Here is a 19,842-nt window from a genome sequence, read left to right on the forward strand (position 1 = left end):
TTGCGCTTGAGATACCCCTGCACCATCATCTCCAGTCGTTCACAATGTGTCAGACTTGTAATCTGTTCTGCTGGTGCACGGGCTGGTCTACAAAATTTGTGAAATGACTCACAGAAGTGCTTACCATATGTCACTTACACTGCTATTACTGCAATTGTTTTTGCAGTAACGCTGTGACGTTCTGTCACAATCGTGGTTTGTGGAACCACTGTGCCACAGACCGTGGAGAGCCTGGAGCAGCATGACTAAGGCTAGGTTCACATTGCGTTCATTGACAACGTTAAGCGGACTACGTTACACCGCGGCATAACGCGGTGTAACGTAGTCCGTTAACGCCGTCATTGAATGCAATGGCGAACGCATCGCTAGCGCACGCCCACAATGGCCGTCATTTGAGTGACGGACCCGAGACGCTGGCTGCAGCGTTTCCGGGTCCGTCACTGCTAGCGCAGATGGAGCTAGCAGATGCTCCATCTGCGCTAGCGTGATGTAGCACCGGCACTTGCGCTAGCAGCAGCCCGTTAGCGTATGTGCTGAACGGGCTGCTGCTAACGCAATGTGAACCTAGCCTAAGTGACCACCTGACTAGTCACTATAGCCTCTGATGGTGAGGTTAGACTTGGCTCCCAATGAACGCCAGGTGCCACTCCATGACAGACCAATGGTCACGCAGCAGCTGGTCCCAAAGGACAGACTGGATGGAGCAGCAGGCAGAGCTTGCAGCAGAGTGCAGCTGACCAAGTTCTTATCAGAGATCAGCAGACAGAGTTTGTGTCAGGCTATGTGCACACGTTCAGGTTTTTTTTCTTTTTTTTGCGTTTTTTCGTGGTAAAAACGCTATAAAAACTCATTAAAAACGCATCCTCTCCCCTCTGTACCAGTCTGTCACTGTAAATTTGCTTACTGTAAACGATATCTATAACTCTGAACGTATCCCCTTTCTCATGTACAGCACCATGGAATTAATGGTGCTATATAAATAAATAATAATAATAATAATACATTATGCATCCTATCATTTAGAATGCATTCTACATGTTTTGTGCACATGATGCGTTTTTTTCCGCGAAAAAAACGCATTGCAGTAAAAAAAGCAGCATGTTCATTAATTTTGCGGATTTTCTGCATTTTTCCCGCTATTCTATGCATTTGGTGAAAAAACGCATAAAAAACGCACCAAAAACGCGTCAAAAACGCATAAAAAACGTGGTAAAATCGCGGTAAAAAAAACCCATGCGGATTTCTGGCAGAAATGTCCGGTTTTTGTCAGGAAAATTTCTGCAAGAAATCCTGACGTGTGAACATAGGCAGGATTTTCTTCAAAGTGCAGCAGGCAGGATTTTCTTCAGAGTGCAGCAGGCAGGATTTGCTTCAGAGTGCAGCAGGCAGGATTTGCTTCAGAGTGTAGCAAGCAGGATTTGCTTCAGAGTTAGGCAAGCAGGATTTGCACTTAGAGTACAGCAGGCAGGATTTGCACTTGGAGTACAGCAGGCAGGATTTGCATTTAGAGTACAGCAGGCAGGACTTGTACTGGTATGTGATCTTACACAGCATAGAATGAAACAGGAAGGTTGCTCAGGCACCTCCCCAGTGGGGCGGAAGCAATATATACATAGTCTTTCATAGCCACTGGCTGGGGAGGCAATAGCAAGTGCACGCCCTAGCCCTTTAAGAGGGCGGGAGCACATGCGTGCGAGACCTAAGGATATGGCAAGAGGACCGGCTGAATGCATGCCAACCATGGGGAAGGAAAGAACCGCCTGCAGTGTTACACCCGGTCCTGTACCTTCACGGGGTCCCCGTCGGAACTCCCACTCTGTGCCGGCCCCACGCCATCCTGCTGCAGTCTTTGCTTCCTCTCTTCCCCCTGCTTCCTGGCGCACAGCCAGCAGGTTCTCGGGTAGAGTGCTTAGGTCACACGTGCGTGCGCTCTTAAAGAGACAGCGTGCATTTTTCAAAAAGTACTTCTGACCAATGACGTGTTAGTAATTACTATTTCTAGCCCCTCCGCCATAGCAACAAGTATCCTCTGTTGCTAGTTTCCAGTTTCTTCTAGTGTGTGCTTTAGCTTACAAAGTGTTCTGCCAGTTCTCCGCTTACACTGTCTCCGCAAACTATCAGCTACCTATTACCCGGCTATCCTGGACGACAACCGTTCTGTCTACGCCAGTTCTGTCACGTCCCGCCATTCAGCCATCCGTACCTCTGGACAACGCCAGTACCACCTGTGTCAGCTCCATGACATGTTAACCCTGCTTGTCCATCTATCCCGCTGGGACAGCTACCATGTGTCCAAGGTCTAACTGGAGGTAGCACCCGTGTCCCCCAGGCATTCGATACCGACCCTGTTTGAGGGGACTTACCACGGGTGTCCGAGGCTCACATAGTCATGCCCCCTTTTGAGCCCCCGGACTGTGGTCGTGAGGTTCCTCAAAAATATAAAAACACGAATGTGAACTTCACCACCTGTGCCACTGCTTCAATTCGTTACAGGCAGCATAGGTGAGTTAAGAGACACGCCACCAACCCTGCCTGTCAGCAGAGATCCAGCGTGGTGCTAACAGTACCTCCCCTTTACACCCTCTTCTCTTCAAGCCATCAAGAAAGTTCCAGAGAAGAATCGGACCGTGAATATTCTCCTTAGGCTTCCAGGACCTTTCTTCAGGGCCAAATCCCTTCCAGTCAACAAGGAAGAAGGTCTTGCCTCTCACCTTCTTCATGGCCCAGATGTTCTCCACTTCAAAAGCAAGGCAGTTGGCATGGGCGTGGTACTTGGATCCTTGAAGATGGAACTCAGGACGACTGGCTTCAGTAGCGATACATGAAAGGAATTTGGAATCCGCATAGAAGGAGGCAGCTTCAATTTATAGGAGACCTCGTTGATTCACTTCAACACCTAGAAAGGCCCGATAAAATGAGGACCCAACTCGTAAGAAGGGATCTACATACCTGGATGAAAGCCATACCTTGTCTCCAGGACGGAAGCACGAAGGATCCAGATGCCTTTGGTCTGCATGTCTCTTCAAATGAGCCAAGGATGCTTCTAATGTGGTTCTGGTTTCCTCTCACAACTTCACAAAATCCTTGGAAAGGACATCTGCCACGGGATGTCAGAAGGAACTGTCAGCGGGAGGGGAACCTCGGGTTGCCGATCAAACACAATGTAGAATGGAGACTCTCCCGAGGCTTCACTAACGTGATTGTTCTATGAGAACTCAGCCAAGGGAAGTAATTTCACCCAATCATTATGGCGTGCATTGACGAAGTGTTGCAGGTAGTTGCCCAGGACCTGGTTGACACTCTCCACTTGTCCACTGAACTGAGGGTGATAGGCCGTGGAGAAATCCAAGAACATATCCAGATGTTGACAGAGCGCTCGCCAGAATCTGGAGGCAAACTGCGAGTCTCAATCGGATACGATGTGGCAAGGAAATCCATGCTTGATAAAAATATGCTTGATGAAGCTGTCAGCTAATTCAGGAGCAGATGGGAGAGCAGACAACGGGGTAAAATGAGCCATTTTGGAGAAGCGATCCACAACTACCCTAATGACGGTGCAACCCACGGAAACTGGCAAATCCGTAATGAAGTCCATAGCTATGTGCTGCTAAGGAAGTACGGGTATCAGCAGGAGAGAACCGGAAGGAAGTCATCTAGGAACTTTATTGTAGGCACAAGTCGGACATGCAGCCACATAATCATAGATCTCCTTCCTCATGGATGGCCACCAGTAGTGACGAGAGATCAATTGTAATGTCTTCCTTTGTCCCGCGTAACCAGCCACCTTGGACGAGTGACCCAAGACAAAACCCGCTCCGTCTCAGATTAACCCACAAGGGTCTTTCCTTGAGGAATTCGTGACAGGCAGACAGGGGCATCTTAGAGGGTTCAATGATAAATTAAGGATCGTTCTCTTGGTCCTAAGACAGAAATGAGTGAAAGAGGGCATCAGCTCTGAAATTCTTGTCACATGATCTGAAATGCAAAAGAAAGTTAAAGCAGGCAAAAAAACAAAGACCATCTGACTTGGCGAGGATTAAGACTCTGAGTAGACTGAAGACACGCCAGGTTCTTATGATCCATGTAGATAACCACTAGATAAACTGCGTCCTCCAGCAGGTATCGCCACTCCTCCAAAGCCGTCTTAACGGCGAGCAACTCCCGGTCCCCGATGGAGTAGTTATGTTCTGGAGCGGAAAATGCCTTGGAGAAAAAACTGCAGGACACACGGCGACCAAAGGATGACTTCTGAGTAAGCACAACTCCGGCCCTTAATGACAATTCATCCACCTCAAGGAAGAACTATTTATTCAGATCCCGATGATGCAGAATGGGTGCGGTGGAGAAGACCCCTTTGAGAGAGTGGAAGGCCTCTTCAGTTTTTTGGATCGGCTCCCTTTCGGGTCATAACAGAGATGGGAGCAGTCAGAGTGGAATAAATTGCCAATAGTAATTAACAAAGCCAAGGAATCTCTAGATTGCTTTGACTCCCACGGGCAGCGGCCATTTAAGGATGGAAGAGACCTTCTCAGGATCAATCCTGAGTCCGGTGTCTGAGACAATGTAACCCAAGAAAGGAAGAGAGGACTGTTCAAAAACGCATTTCTCATACTTGGCGTAGAGTCGATTCTCCCTAAGACGCTGAAGAACTTGCCGAACTGCTCGTCTGTTTGAGCCCAGATCTGGGGAAAATACCAGAATCTTGTCCAGGTACAGTATAACGCAGGTATAAAGCAGGTCCCAGAATATATCATTGACAAATTCTTGGAAAACTGTCAGTGCATTACTGAGACCGAAGAGCATCACTCGGTATTCATAATGTGGTGTTGAAAGCTATCTTCCATTCGTCTCCCCAGCGAATGTGGATCAGATTGTAGGTGCCCCTCAGATCTAATTTGGTGAAGACTCTGGCTCCTCTTCACCAGTCAAACAACTAAGGAATTAAGGGAAAAGTGTATCTATTCTTCACCGTGATCTGGTTGAGACCTTGATAGTCAATACAGGGTTGGAGTGATCCATTCTTCTTCTTAACAAAGAAGAACCCAGCCCCAGCAGCAGAGAAGGACTTCTGAATGAACCCGCGGGGCAAATTCTCCCGGATGTAGTCTGACATGACTTGAGTCTCGGCTGGGGACAGAGGGTAAATTCGACCTCTAGGGGGTGTAGAACCTGGAACTAAGTCAATAGGACAGTCATGTGGCCTGTGAGGTGGCAAAGTCTCTGCTTCCTTCTTGTCAAAAACATCTGCAAAGGACCAATATGCAGACGGCAAACCGGGCAGTGATGCTGGAGAAAGCGGAACCTTAACTGGACGTACTGGAACCAGACATCTCTCATAACAGGAATTTCTCCAGCGGAGCACCTCTCCAGTTGCCCAGTCCAACACAGGTTTGTGTTGTCGCAGCCATGGCAAACCTAAGAGAAAGGAATGAGACATGTGAGTAAGAACATAGAAGACTATCTTCTATGTGTGAGACATCCCATTACGGAACTCTAGTGGCTCAGTAGCCGGGCGAACTGCCTCGCAAAAAGTTCTCCCATCAACAGATGTTATAGCCAGAGGGTTTTGAAACGGACGTACTGGAATTTGGGAGTGATCCACTACAACCTCGAGCACAAAGTTTCCCACTGTCCCGGCATCCACATACGATGTCTCAACAAACTGGGATTCACCGGTTGTCATGGCCACTGTAAGAGTCAGGGGTTAAAAGGAGTCTTTTACAGAATCTAGACGCTAGAGTTTTCCGGCCTTACTGGACTGGTGCGAATGAAGTGGCCTCTGTCACCACAATACAGGCACTGGCCTTTAGCATGGCGATCCCTCTGCCGCTGACTTGCAAGAGCAAAGCGGTCAACCTGCATGGGCTCTGGTGAGGACTCGACAAGTAAGGGTGAAGGAACAAGTGGTTTCTGAAATGATGGAGCAAGATGCCGTGATCTTCTCTCATGTACCAACTCACGGGTGTGCTCCTGGAAACGAAGGTCTATACTGATAGCCAGGGAGACCAGGTCATTGAAGGCAGTTGGTAGGTCGCGACCTGCTAACTCATCCTTTATGTTTCCAGAGAGACCCTCCCAGAATGTTGCCACTAAACTTTATTCCAACCGAGCTTGGAAGCCAGAGTATGGAAGCATACCACATATTGTCCCACAGATGCGTTGGACTGGCGTAAGCAAAGCAGAGTGGAAACTGACAAGGTGGTTCGCCCGGGTTCATTGAAAACTATGCTAAAGGCTTCAATGAATACGGAAATATTGGAGATGATAGGATCCTCTCTCCCACAATGGATTCAACCACGCTAGGGCCTCTCCTCCAAGATGTGACATAAGGAATGCTACCTTTGTACGTTCTGACGGGAAGTGATGAGGAAGGAGTTCAAAATGTAGCCGGCACTGATTGATGAACCCACAGAAGAACTTAGGATTGCCGCCAAAGCATGGTGGGGCAGCGAATCGGGGGCCTGAAGCTCGAACTAAGCCGACTGACTGAGAGGTCTCCGGAGAAGATCTGGTTTCATGAACGTGAGGAGACTCTGGAGAGATGTTTAAGGTCTCCATCTTGGTAGTCAGGGACTGCAACTGCATTGACAACTTCTCTTGTATGCTTTTCTGTCGACAGAGCTCTTGGTACATGGTCTGATCTGACGGGATCCGGGATCCAGCGGGGTCCATGGCCTGAGCAAACTGTCACACTTGTGGTTTGTGAAACCACTGTGCCACGGACCGCAAAAAGCCTTGAGGGGCGTGACTAAGCGATCACCTGACCATTCACTAGAGCCTCTAATGGTGAGGTTAGACTTGGCTCCCGATGAACTCCAGGTGCCACTCCAGGACAAACCAACGGTGTCGCAGCAGCTGGACTCGAATGACAGACTGGATGAAGCAGCAGGCAGAGCTTGTATCAGAGAGCAGCTGACCAAGTTCGTATCAGAGTGCAGCTGAGTTTGTTCCTGGGGTTGGAAGTCTAAAACTGCGATGCACCCTATGTGCCTCACTACCTACAAGTGTGTTTTTTGATACGCCAGAATGCACGCGACCTTTTCCGGGGGAAGCATCTGGAAAAATGTACTTTTGTACCATGGATCTATCAAAGTGGAAACCCAGTAGTCAGCACAATTTCTAACCCTAAGAATACGGGCATCATGTTGAAGATAGTGCAGCAAGAAGATGCTCATATGTCGGGAGCTTCCATGTGGTCAAAGTCCATGGTATGTTGCTGGTGAAGAGACTCTCAAGCTTTCTTCCTTCGTCCTCTCCCGCCAACCAAAGACAACAGGGAGGGGATCATTATCCTTTTCATCTCCTGACTGTTGTGCACCCCTCACCTCTTCTACGTCCTTCTCCATTTGTTCTTCTGCTCCCGCGTTTTTATTAACAATTTGTCTCACACAATGAGCCCCTTTGATTGCTGTAATCTATGCTCCCATGTCACCCGCCTGTGCGACTACAGTTCGGAACTTAGAGATATTATTATCTCATCCTTCTCTGCTTCTACTTCTTCCTCTGAGACCACCACCTCCTCCCGCAGACTATTCAAAATGTGTTCAGCATGTAGATGACTGGATTAGTACTGCTGATGTCGGCATCGTCATCATAACCATCTTACTAGCCATTTCTAAACTATGCAGAAGGGTGGAGGGTGCCTTCATCTCTGCCCACGTGATTTGCACCACGTCCGCACTGGCTATGCAAAAGTACATACTGCACCAGAGCTTGTCACTGCTGCCACATGTTCAGAGTGGAATTCCACCGTGTCAGCACATCGCAAATGAACTGATAAGGCTGAAAGACCTCTGTAGCGATGCAAATTGATGACTTGTGGGATACAATCGGCGAAGTGAGTACACAGTGACAGTGCTTTGCGCAGCAGCGCATCCAGGTCAGGATAGTGGCAGAGAAATTCCTGTACCACTAGGTTGAGAATGTGAGCCTGGCAAGGCACGTGTGTGAGGTTGCCCCAGCATAGGGCTGCCACCAGGTTCACACCGTTATCACACCAGGTTCAGTCAAGAAAGCCATTGCTCTAACTTGGCCTGGATAGCTGTGCACAACTCTTGAGCTGTGTCACTGCGATCTCCAAAGCATATTAATTTAAATGCTGCCTGATTGTGGTGAACCCTGGCTGCGCAGTACAGAAGTGGGGGGATTATCTCTGCAATGTTAAAACGTGTGTCTCATTAAGGGAGGAGTTTAGGGCACAGATAGAGGCCCCAGAGGAGGTGGAGCAGCCAGAAGCAGTGGAGGAAGTGTTAGATACAGTGGTTTGTCCCACAAGCCTTGGGGATTCTAAGACTTGTGGAGCAGCCCCTTTACTGCCTGACCCCACAGCCACCAGTTACCAAGTGCTCAGTCAGCAAGATGTAATGCCCCTGCTCATGTTTGCTTGTCCAGGTGTCAATGGTGAAATGCACCCTGACTGTCAGTACTCGAACCCAGCAGCTCTTGTGCGCCAGACGGCAGCTCTTCCCTCTGAGCTATTCAGCTAGGTGGACAGTTTCTTGATAACCCAGATCCTAGTACCTGTGTTGTTTCTAATTGTCTCTACCGAGTTTGATTGTCTCCACCTTGAGTTCCTGATTGGCTCCACCCTGAATGAACACCCTACTTTTACCTGGCATTGCACTTCCTTGTGAGATTATTGAGCTACCAACCTTTAGTCAAGCTTCCTTTCACCTGTTCCATCAACTTTTGGAAATTGTATCCACCAGGCGGAAAGGCAGCATTTCTGTGGTCAATAGATTGGATATGGTGGAATTCAAGCTCTTAGCTTTGGCATGTGTAGGAGGAAACATTCTTTTATTTGACCACAACTGCTGGACCCAGGGCTGGCTGCTGTGCTGAGAGAGAGTGGAGTAGGGTGAAGAAGACCAACTGTTGGAATGTGAGTGAGGTGCAGGCGGAGATGTTATTTTGGATTGCGAAAGATGTGTTGTGTTCGGTGAAACAAAAACAGCAGGCATCTCCACTCCCAAAACAGCTGATGGGCTCTCACTCACCCCGACTGTAGGGTGTAAACAAGTAAAGGTTCTGTGGCCAGAGATCTGTGTAAGAACACTTGCAGGAGGAGGAAGAAACAGCAGATTTGATTGATTGGACAGCAGGTGGTTGGCCTGGGACGCTAGTCCATATTTTAGCACAGTGTGATTCCCTGACTAAGGTACGTTGATCGTGCATGTGAAGGTTCATGCATGTAGTAGTCCAATTATTGCAATTTTTGCCTCTACTGAGTCGTTTTTGTGAAAGTTGGCAGATAAGGTGAGTAGGGTCATCCTTTGCGGTCTCAAAAAAAAGGCCTAGGCTAGGAAACCCTTGCCGCTCCTTTGAACTGCAAACCCTCAGTTGTGGCTGATGATGCAATGTTTGTCATGGTAGCATCACTCTGTGTCTGTGCAGCAAGTCGCAACGTAACCTCCTTGCCTTCCTCCTCCTCCTCTGCTGAGCTACTCAGCTGCGTGCCTCTGCCTTCACACCAAGTGGGATCTACATCCTGATCATCAACATCGCTGTTCTCCCACTCCTTGCTCTGAGAGCCACCATCCTCCACTTCCAGCAGTGACAGCACAGTACAGTCCACGTGCTCCTCAAGTATCTGAGTCTCACCTCATCAGTATGACTTCCATTCCTGGGGGTTAACGTCTGGCGATGAGGGTCTGGATTCTGCTCAGACTCTACTTCTTCCGGAAAAAAATGTTGGGCATTGGTGCAGATGCTTTCCTCCTCTAGATTCTGTGAATCTTTGGAGCAGACCTCTGATGCCCATGGAATAGAATGTGTGAACAGATCTGCAGACTGGCCCATCTGTGGTTCCCCACAGTCAGTAGGGAATTTGGAAAGTAGTGATACAGGGTGGAAACAAGGGTGATTGGGGTGTCAGCTCTGAGGATTGTACTGTGTGTGACATTAAGGTGGAGGAAGAGGGGCCACTCAATGCAGCGCTTACGATCCACTGGAACACATGCTCTTTCTGACCCTCATCTGCAATGCGTACAGCTGTGCGACTGCCAAAGAAAGGGAGTCTAGTAGCCAGTCCAGAAGCAGATGTTATCAGTTGTCTTTGGATAGGATGAGACAGTGTTTGTTCAGTAAAGATTTCAGTGACATTACCTTTACCATCTAACCCACCTACACGTCGAACACCAAACCTATTTCCACCTTCCACCACAACCTCGCTTTCTCCCAACTTATGTTGTTTGTACCCTTTCCCTCTTTTAACTTGCTGTTTCACAACCTGAGGCCCAGACTAGTCAGTCACCTGTCACTAAATGAACAATCAGTATTTATTTTCTGAGATAGCATGCCGAAACAACAATATTATTCCTGACAATTTTGATTAGCAAATGGGGCCTCCTGAGTACTGACTGCAACACGAATGACACGTTCAATTGCAGCAGCAGCATGTGTGACCTTTCTGCGCTGTTATACTGAGAAAATTACACCAGCAAAACAACATGTCAGCTTTTTATGTGGGGAGGGACATGTGACTTTGGCAGCCAATCACAGAAGCCCGTGTCATGACATTGTTAGATGGTTTCTGCACCCTGATAGGCTGCCGGAATGTACACACATTAAATTATTATTTTTTTTAAATTACACTCCACCGCGTCTTTGAGCTATAAACACTCCCTCCCCTCATAAAACATATCTCCTGCGCTCATCATACAGATCCACTATCCTAGCCCAAGTCATAACAAAAGCATTAGTGGAAACGCGATCATTTACCGATTTGTGACGGAGGTTTGCCAACTTTTCGGGAAACCGAACAGAAATCTGAATGTGCTACGTTCATGCCAAATATGAGATTGGCAAATGTTTTCTGAACAAGATCGCTCATCTCTAGTTCCTACTAATTGTATCTCCTCTTGCAAAACCATATTAACCAAAGCTAGCAATTATATTATTCTTTTTTTTTTCATGCAACTTTTATCCTGCATTTACTACAAGTCTGGCATTCTGAATAATTTCCTTGTGTCAACGATCCATCTATAGTAATCAAGTAACCATAATTTCTTATCTACACTCACAAAAAGCATCCAAATGAATTAAAGGGTTGTCCGTACATGGCACCCCCACTGATTAGCTGTTCCCAGTACCAGTGGTGGCCAGATGTTATCATTTGAATAGGGGTGGACACGCAGTACCAAGCTGCAGCCACTGTACAGTTGACAGTAGAGCTGTTCTGTGCAGCTTCACAACTGATCACACCCTGCTGATCTGATTTTGATGACCTATACCAAGGATAGTTCATCATTATAAAAGTAGTGGACAACCCCTGTAGTCAAGACATCTTTTTCATAGAAGAGAGATCCACAGTCTTGTTGCTCTTACCGTGAAGAAACTTTGCTAAGGTTGGCGTAAACATTTTCTTTTCATAGTGGATGCAACCCTTATTGGCATCTCCTTGTATTCCAGTGGTTCTGAAGAACAGTAATGTCTATTTATTCTTAAAAACTCTTCCAGCAGAACAACATAACTGTTCTTTCAGGTTTTCGTACAGTACCATTACAGAGATTGTGCAGGCTCCTTAGAGTTTCAAGGGTATAACACAATATTTCCAATAGAAAATCATAGGTGTAAATTACAAGATCAGTGAGAGTTAGACAGATGGGACCCTCAATGAACGCCAGAACAAGGGATCCCATTTCACTTGGCATTGATACTGTGTGGTGGCCATTGTTGCTGTTCCTGTGGGGAGATCTGGGGCCATGGGAGCTTTACCTCGCAGCATTGATGCCCACGAAGAGGTTTGCCATGACATGGCAGTGAGCTAATCATAGTTAAGAACTTGTTTAGGTTTTGTATATTTTTACTTAGCTGAAACAGATCAATATATACGTTTTAGATGTCCAGCTCTTTTTTTCTACAGCTACAGCATATTGCAAACTGTTTTCTCTATTTTTTTCTTTCAATATTTCTCCCATTTGGCACAGATATTTTTAAACTAGTAGGAGCCTGCAAGAGGGATTCAGCCTATTTAGCGCTCAGATTTTATGTCTGGGACTATGTGGAAGGTGAGGTTTTTAGATACAATTACAGTTGATGCTTTGAGGTGACCATTGTTGCTGTGGTGCTGTGCCTGTGGGGTGCTGCTACCGGGAGCTGTCAGGGCTTTGCTATGAAGCCTGGGTGCTAATGGGAAACTGGGTTGCTTTCTCGGCTGGTGCAGTATCACCTCAGCCGTTGTTGCCACTTTGTTGCACCTTTAAGGTCAGGGACCCACTAAGAGGTTCGCCATGATGTGGCATTGGCCTTCATACATTATGATGGAGAACCTCGTTTTCAATTTTTGCTTTGCTGCAATAAAGCATTGTATAAGTTTTGGATGTGAGGTCCGTGTCTTTTTTTCTACAGTTATAGCAGATGGCAAAGATGGTTTATTGCTCTCATGGTTTTCCTCATCACTTTATACAGGGTGAGTCAAAGAGAAAAAAGACCCCGGCCTTAATGAATCGACGCCTTTGCATTTGACTTTGTGGAAGGCATCAGTGAAACACCTCAAGCGGAAATGATGGCTGAATTACACAGACTCATTTTTCATACATATGTGGCTGATATATCAATAAACAAAATGCTTATTTTATATTATTATTCCAGCTCAATTTATTCCATGTTGCTTTACATGTGAAAAGGGGTATTCATAGCAATAAACAAGTAAAATAATCTTGAAAAAAATGATTCACTGACTGGTACAGGACAAAGGACCCTGTCTGTGAGGGCTCACAATCTACAAGGGATGGGTGAGGAAGGTGAGGGTAGAGTTGGTCATGCAGCGGTATGTTGAAGTGAGAGTTACTGCAGGTTGTAGGCTTGTTGGAAGAGGTAGGTCTTCAGGTTTATTTTGAAGGTTTCCACGGTAGGCGAGTCTGATATGTTGGGGAGGAGAGTTCCAGAGTAGGGGGGATACATAGGAAAAATATTGCAAGCAATTGTGGGAAGTGGAGTCAAGAGGGTAGTAGAGGAGACCTTGTGAGGATTGGAGGTTGCACGCAGGTAAGTACCGGGAGACTAGGTCACAGATGTATGGAGGAGACAGTTTGTGGATGGCTTTGTATGCCAAGGTTAGGGTTTTTAACTGGAGTCTCTGGGCAATAGGGAGCCAGTGAAGGGATTGACAGAGAGGAGAGGCCGGGGAATAGCTGGGGTTTAGGTGGATTGGTCAGGTAGTGGAGTTTAGGATAGATTGGAGGGGTGCGAGAATGGTAGGGGGGGGGGCTACAAAGCTGGAGGTTGCTGTAGTCGAGGCGGGAGATGATGAGGGCATGCACTAGTGTTTTTGCAGATTCTTGGTTGAGGAATGTGCAGATCCAGGAGATACTTTTGAGTTGGAGTCAGCAGGAAGTGAAAAGGGCTTGGATGTGGTTTGAAGGAACGGTCAGAGCCAAGGGTTACCCCGAGGCAGCCATTCACTTTGATATAGCCTTATCTGCTTCTGCCGTCTCCCATTCAGGTTCAGCCGCTCCAGGTGCTGCTGAGCATAGACGTCAGTCCCAGTGTCTTGCTCAGGCTCACGGTGTTCATTTGGTTACTGCTGGCTCTCTAGCCAAGTCTATGCTAACCAGCGATAGGCAGCGGCGACCTGACGCTCTGGAGTGTAAGTCCAGAAATCACCTTACTCAGCATATCCATGATGTGGCGTCTTTCAACTGGTTGTCAGAAGTTCACTGCTCTGGTAATGTGGTGGCTCCGGATTGGCCCGCAGGCGATGTCACGGCCGGCTGGGCGTGTTTGGGGTGGAGCCTAGGGTTTAAAGGGACTCTGTCACCTGAATTTGGAGGGAACAATTTTCAGCCGTAGAGGCGGGGTTTTCGGGTGTTTGATTCACCCTTTCCTTACCTGCTGGCTGCAATATTAGATTGAAGTTCATTCTGTCCTCCGTAGTACATTGTACAACAAACACCATACCAGTATGCAGGTGAAAATGAGGCATAGGCACATATATAAAACCAATGTATTTTATTGAAACATATATACACAATCAAGACAAGGACAATCAATAAAAACAGTGAACTGATGGTCAGCAGAATCAATACATAAATATACATTCAAATAAGGCTATATAAAGAGCACTGCATACTACCTATGTATGAAGGAAGGTGCGTAATGACCAAACATAGTCTATAGAGTCACTCTATTTCTCTATTCATACAGTAGAGGCTATTATATATAGAGGGGATAGATCATATCGCTCCCAAGGGCATATATAAATAAATATAAAGCCTAAAATATAAGGCTGTCAACCCTCAAAGTAATATTCCCACCAAAGGTAAAAGAATGGCTGAGAAAAAGAACGCCTAACAAAACAAAGTAGTACACCAGTGCCCGATCTGCAGTACAATGTTCATTGCAGACCAGACCACCAGTAGTGATTCAATTACAAAAAGATGGTAACTTACATACTGATGTACTGAGTCCTGCGTGACCACCAGGGACCCCGACAGCGCCGTTTCGCCTTGTGGCTTCCTCAAAACAGGGGCATGTTAGCGTGCTGCCTGTACACTCTTTAAATATCACTACTCACAGCTGATCCTCATGTCGGCGTACCCGGCTGATGATTGCACATGCGCCGGTGACGAGCTTCCCGAAGATAGTGACTTCCTGTTCTCCGCGCTTGGAACGCAAGCGTGAAACGCTCTGCGTTACCATGTGAGCGGAGCAGGAAGCACTGAGTCGCCCACATCAGCGCATGCGCCCGCCAGGCACCGACATGAAAGTAAGTAGTAACGAAGAGAAAATTATAAGGGATAATAACCGGAGTATAACATAAATAAAAAAAATGAAAAAAATGAAAAAATTTATATATATACACGGGACTTAGGGCAAACTACCAAAGAAAAATTAATAGAAAAGAAATAACAATGTGTCTCCTACTAATGGTGGGAATAATAAAGTGCTTAGCGCAAAAATATACCAAGTCGGTCATATACATCAATATCACTAACAGAAGTACATAAAATGCAGATGTATACGTATGTTAAACAAAAGTGAATATAGCAGCAATTAGAACCTACAGTGAATACATATATATTTTTTTCAGCAGAATACCTAATGTATCATCCCCAAAAGAAAGGAATGTACTATCCATATAATAATTGCTAAACAGTCTACAACAATATATGCGTACTCTATTCAAAAACAGCTACACTGCCATTGAATGAACAGACAATAGGTATTCTGATGAAATTCAGGACATAAAATTACAATCACCATCAGTTGAAAGACAATAACACAATAGTACATATATTATAGTGTCCCATATATAATAAAGTTTAAAAATACATATCCCATATATAGTACAAAGAATATTCTTGTAAAGAGGAGATGGTTCGAGACATTATCATCAATGGACTCCGAAGCCATGAAGGGTTCTCTATCCAAAGTGGACATCATCCAAAGATATTTCAAAGAAAAACAAGTCCTCCTGAAACTAGGGATAGTAAAACATACCGTTAAAATCAGACAAACAGCACACAAAACACTTAAAGGGACTCTGTCACCTGAATTTGGCGGGACTGGTTTTGGGTCATATGGGCGGAGTTTTCGGGTGTTTGATTCACCCTTTCCTTACCCGCTGGCTGCATGCTGGCTGCAATATTGGATTGAAGTTCATTCTCTGTCCTCCATAGTACATGCCTGTGCAAAGCAATCTTGCCTTGTGCAGGCATGTACTACGGAGGACAGAGAATGAACTTCAATCCAATATTGCAGCCAGCATGCAGCCAGCGGGTAAGGAAAGAGTGAATCAAACACCCGAAAACTCCGCCCATATGACCCAAAACCAGTCCCGCCAAATTCAGGTGACAGGTTCCCTTTAATAAAATAAAAACAGGAAAAGCAGGATGGAAACAAACTTCTTCTAAAAAAATATTTAATAGAACAACAATAGAGACCTCAATTTACAGAAAGGCTGAAAAGCCCAGACTCTCATTCAGACCGTTTGGGGCCATAGTACCCAGTAGGTAGATCCACCTACTTTCTTTTTGGGCTAAAGATTTGCCAAGGTTACCACCTCTGGGGCCCATATGTATTTGGTCAATAGCTTTAATCTTAAGTCCTGTAGGGTCACCGTTATGATGTAGCCTAAAATGCCTAGGCAGGGTTTTTAGGGAGTTAATGTCTTCAACAATGACGGATTTCTCGATATCTCTTATGTGTTCCCTCGTCCTGACTCTTAATTCCCGTGTAGTCAGGCCTATATAAACCATATTGCACGGACAACAGGCATGATATATCACCCCTTTTGAGGTACAAGTAAGGGTTTTCCGGATATCAAAGGTTCTGGACCCATCAAAATTCTCAAATTTGTTACTTTTAACGTGATTGGTACAGGCCTTACAAGAGTTACAGGGAAAGAAACCCTTAGTTTCTGATTTCGGTCCTGATTTTGATGGTCCAGAATAATGACTGTGTACTAATACATCATTCAAATTTCTAGAGCGTTTTGGCGTCATGAGTGGATAACTTGATATGATATTCCTTAGAATTGGGTCTGACCTCAAAATTCCCCAATGCTTATTCATAATAGAAACTAATTCAGGCCATTGTTTATTATATTCTGTAATGAATCTAACCTGATTAACAGTACCCGTCTCATTTGTCTTCCTCTGTTTGTATAGTAACTCCTCTCTAGAAAATTTGGAAGCTTTTTTAAAACCTCTCTTAATCTGTCTGTTACTATATCCCCGATCATGTAATCTACGGGCTAGATCTTCTGCCTGCTGAAGGAAATCCTCCTCAGTAGTGCAGATCCTCCTTATCCTCATGAATTGTCCTGTGGGGATCCCGTTTAAAGTTGACCTATGATGGGCAGAGGAGGCACACAGGAGGGTATTCGTGGCCGTTGGTTTCCTAAAAACATTGGTTACCACTTTACCACTGGGGAGTACCTCTATTTGAAGGTCAAGAAAATCGACCTTCCTACCGTAACTGAATGTTAACTTGATATTCCGATTATTACGATTTAAATCCTCCATTAGTTTACACAAATTCTCAATAGAGTCCTCCCAAACAAAAAGGACATCATCAATATAACGACTCCATCCTTGGATGGCCTCATTACCCACAACACCATCACTTTGAAGCACCTCCCGCTCCCAAAAACCCATAAATAGATTCGCATAAGTGGGGGCACATTTGGCCCCCATGGCTGTACCCTGTAATTGAACAAAGATGTCCCCATTAAACGTGAAGACATTGTGTTCAAGAATGAATTTAAGAAGACTCAATAACATCTCAATCAGAGGGGGATCCAGATTGCTCTCATACAGATAATGGGAAACTGCATTGAGGCCGTCCTCATGTCTGATGGAGGAGTACAGCGCCTCCACATCTGCTGTCACTAAAATAGACCCCTCCTCCAAATTCAAAGAGTCTAATCGCTGCAACATCATAGTGGTGTCCCTAACATATGACGGTAAGGCTAACACAAAAGGCTGAAGATAATGGTCAATGACCGCACAGACCATCTCACACAAACCACCTATCCCGGACACAATAGGTCTTCCGGGCGGGTCCACCTGATCTTTATGCAATTTAGGTAAGATGTAGAAAGTGGCTAGTCTAGGTTGTAACTTACTTATTGCCTCTACGAATTTCTTAGGGATGATACCATCCTCATATGCGGTTTCTAATATACTGACCAACTCCTGCTGAAACTGGGTTAAAGGATTGAAACAGATTTTTTTGTAACACCTCTTATCATTCAGGATTTTATATGCCTGTCTTTCATAAAGGGTTTTTGGCCATATTACAGTATTTCCCCCTTTATCTGCCTTTTTGATTACAATATCCTCCAAGGACTGCAATTCTCTCAATGCTTTGTTCTCATGTATACTTAGATTAGAGACCCAATTTGGGATTAGCGGTAAATTTTCGACCTCCTCCACCACTAGTCTTGTAAAAATCTCTACGGCTGAACACGTACTTAGACTTGGAAAAACTTTTGACTTCCCCATTAGATGAATTGGGAACATACCATTGCCACTTTCATTCTCCTCTAACAAATCCTCCAAGTTTCTTAGGGTCTCCATTTCCAAATCACTGCCATCCATACTATTCAAATCATTTCTATGATGTAGCTTTTGTAATATGATTTTACGTGCAAAGAGGTGTATATCTTTGACTACTTGGAACTTATCTAAGTGAGAAGATGGAGAAAAAGTCAACCCTTTTTCCAAAACATTTAATTGTGACTCACTCAAAACATGAGTGGATAAATTAATCACCTTAGGTTTGTCATTTTGTCGTCTGTTCCCTTTTCTATTGGTGAAAAGATCAGGATATTTCTTTCCCCCTTCCCGATTATCCCGGGTGTTAGTTCTTGTACGTATCTGGTATTCGTTGGAACTATCAGCATCGCTACATGAGGTGCTACTCTCGGCACATGAAGCCTGATCACGGCCCAAATTACCATGTTTTACTCCACCCATTTTTGTTTTTTTAGGGAGTTGCCACTTAAAGATTTTGTCTGATTCAAAGTCTGCTGTATCTCTTGCGAATTTCTTTGCTTTGAGTTCACTAATATCATTCTCCCATTTATCGATATCTTTTTCAATGGTTTTAATAAGACTCTCCATTTTCTCAGCAGCCACATGCTTCTTAATACTTTTATATAATTCCTCAATATCGGCATCTAAAGCTGTTATACTGTGTGCATTCTTATCGATAATGATCTTAATGAACTCTAAAGAACAATTAATTACTGCCTTTCGCCACCTTTGTATTAATTCTGGGTCCTCTAGCTCGAAAGAGGGGTACACTTGTACTCTTAAGCCCCTGGGAACAATATTTTGTGCTAGATAATTTTCCAATGTGGTTTTGTTCCACCACAACTTAGTTTTTTTATGTATCGCATTTTTATACTGTAAAGAGAGGTCTCTATGTTCCACCGTGAAATCCTGTGATACAAATGAAGCTCCTTGCTTGAAAAGATCTGAAGCCTTGGACCGCCAGGTGGTCTCCCTAGCTTTCATGTCCATCATAAATATTACGGATAATCTGTTAGAAAACAGAACAAATGATTTAAACATAACCAAAAATCCACTAGTGGACTAGCCACCTCCAAAAACGTTATTGTACAACAAACACCATACCAGTATGCAGGTGAAAATGAGGCATAGGCACATATATAAAACCAATGTATTTTATTGAAACATATATACACAATTTCCTTACCCGCTGGCTGCAATATTAGATTGAAGTTCATTCTGTCCTCCGTAGTACATGCCTGCACAAGGCAATCTTGCCTTGCGCAGGCGTGTACTATGGAGGACAGAGAATGAACTTCAATCTAATATTGCAGCCAGCGGGTAAGGAAAGGGTGAATCAAACACCCGAAAACCCCGCCCCTATGGCTGAAAATTGTTCCCTCCAAATTCAGGTGACAGAGTCCCTTTAAGAGGCTCTCAGAAGTGCATGTGGGCATGCTAATATCATTTTTGTATAGTTACATGAGTGAAACCTCTACCACTCTGTCTGCATGTGTTGTATGTCTGTCTAGCTTTAGGACTGTACACGTAGGCAGGCAGCATCAGTGGGGGCAATTAGCCGTTTGGCTTAGCATCTGTTACCTATATGTGTGCAGTTATCACAGTAGAGTTTCAGAGCAAGCTCAAACCTAGTCAAAGTATTATGCTCAGCATCTGTTTTGTTTCTGTGTGCGATTGACACAGCTCAGTTGCAGAGCAAGCTTTTCCACGTTTTCCCTGTGACGTTTAACAGGGCATAGCACTCAGTATACATTTGATTAGTACTAGTGATGAGCGAATATACTCGTTACTCGAGATTTCTCAAGCACGCTCGGGGGTCCTCCGAGTATTTTTTAGTGCTCGGAGATTTAGTTTTTCTTGC

The 19,842-nt window shown here is 45.1% G+C and overlaps 1 protein-coding gene across 1 annotated transcript; it reads right to left on the reverse strand.

Moving 5' to 3' along the window:
- Positions 1-13,972: 13,972 nt before the first annotated feature.
- Positions 13,973-18,585, reverse strand: LOC138658228 (uncharacterized). Its single transcript, XM_069745731.1, has 2 exons — positions 17,969-18,585; positions 13,973-15,421 (listed from the first exon to the last, which is right to left on the reverse strand). Exons 1-2 carry the CDS (start codon positions 18,567-18,569, stop codon positions 15,396-15,398), a joined length of 627 nt encoding a protein of 208 aa, XP_069601832.1. The 5' UTR covers positions 18,570-18,585; the 3' UTR covers positions 13,973-15,395.
- Positions 18,586-19,842: the final 1,257 nt, after the last annotated feature.

This window comes from Ranitomeya imitator, chromosome 1 (genome assembly GCF_032444005.1).
Source record: "Ranitomeya imitator isolate aRanImi1 chromosome 1, aRanImi1.pri, whole genome shotgun sequence".
NCBI classification, from domain to species: Eukaryota; Metazoa; Chordata; class Amphibia; order Anura; family Dendrobatidae; genus Ranitomeya; species Ranitomeya imitator.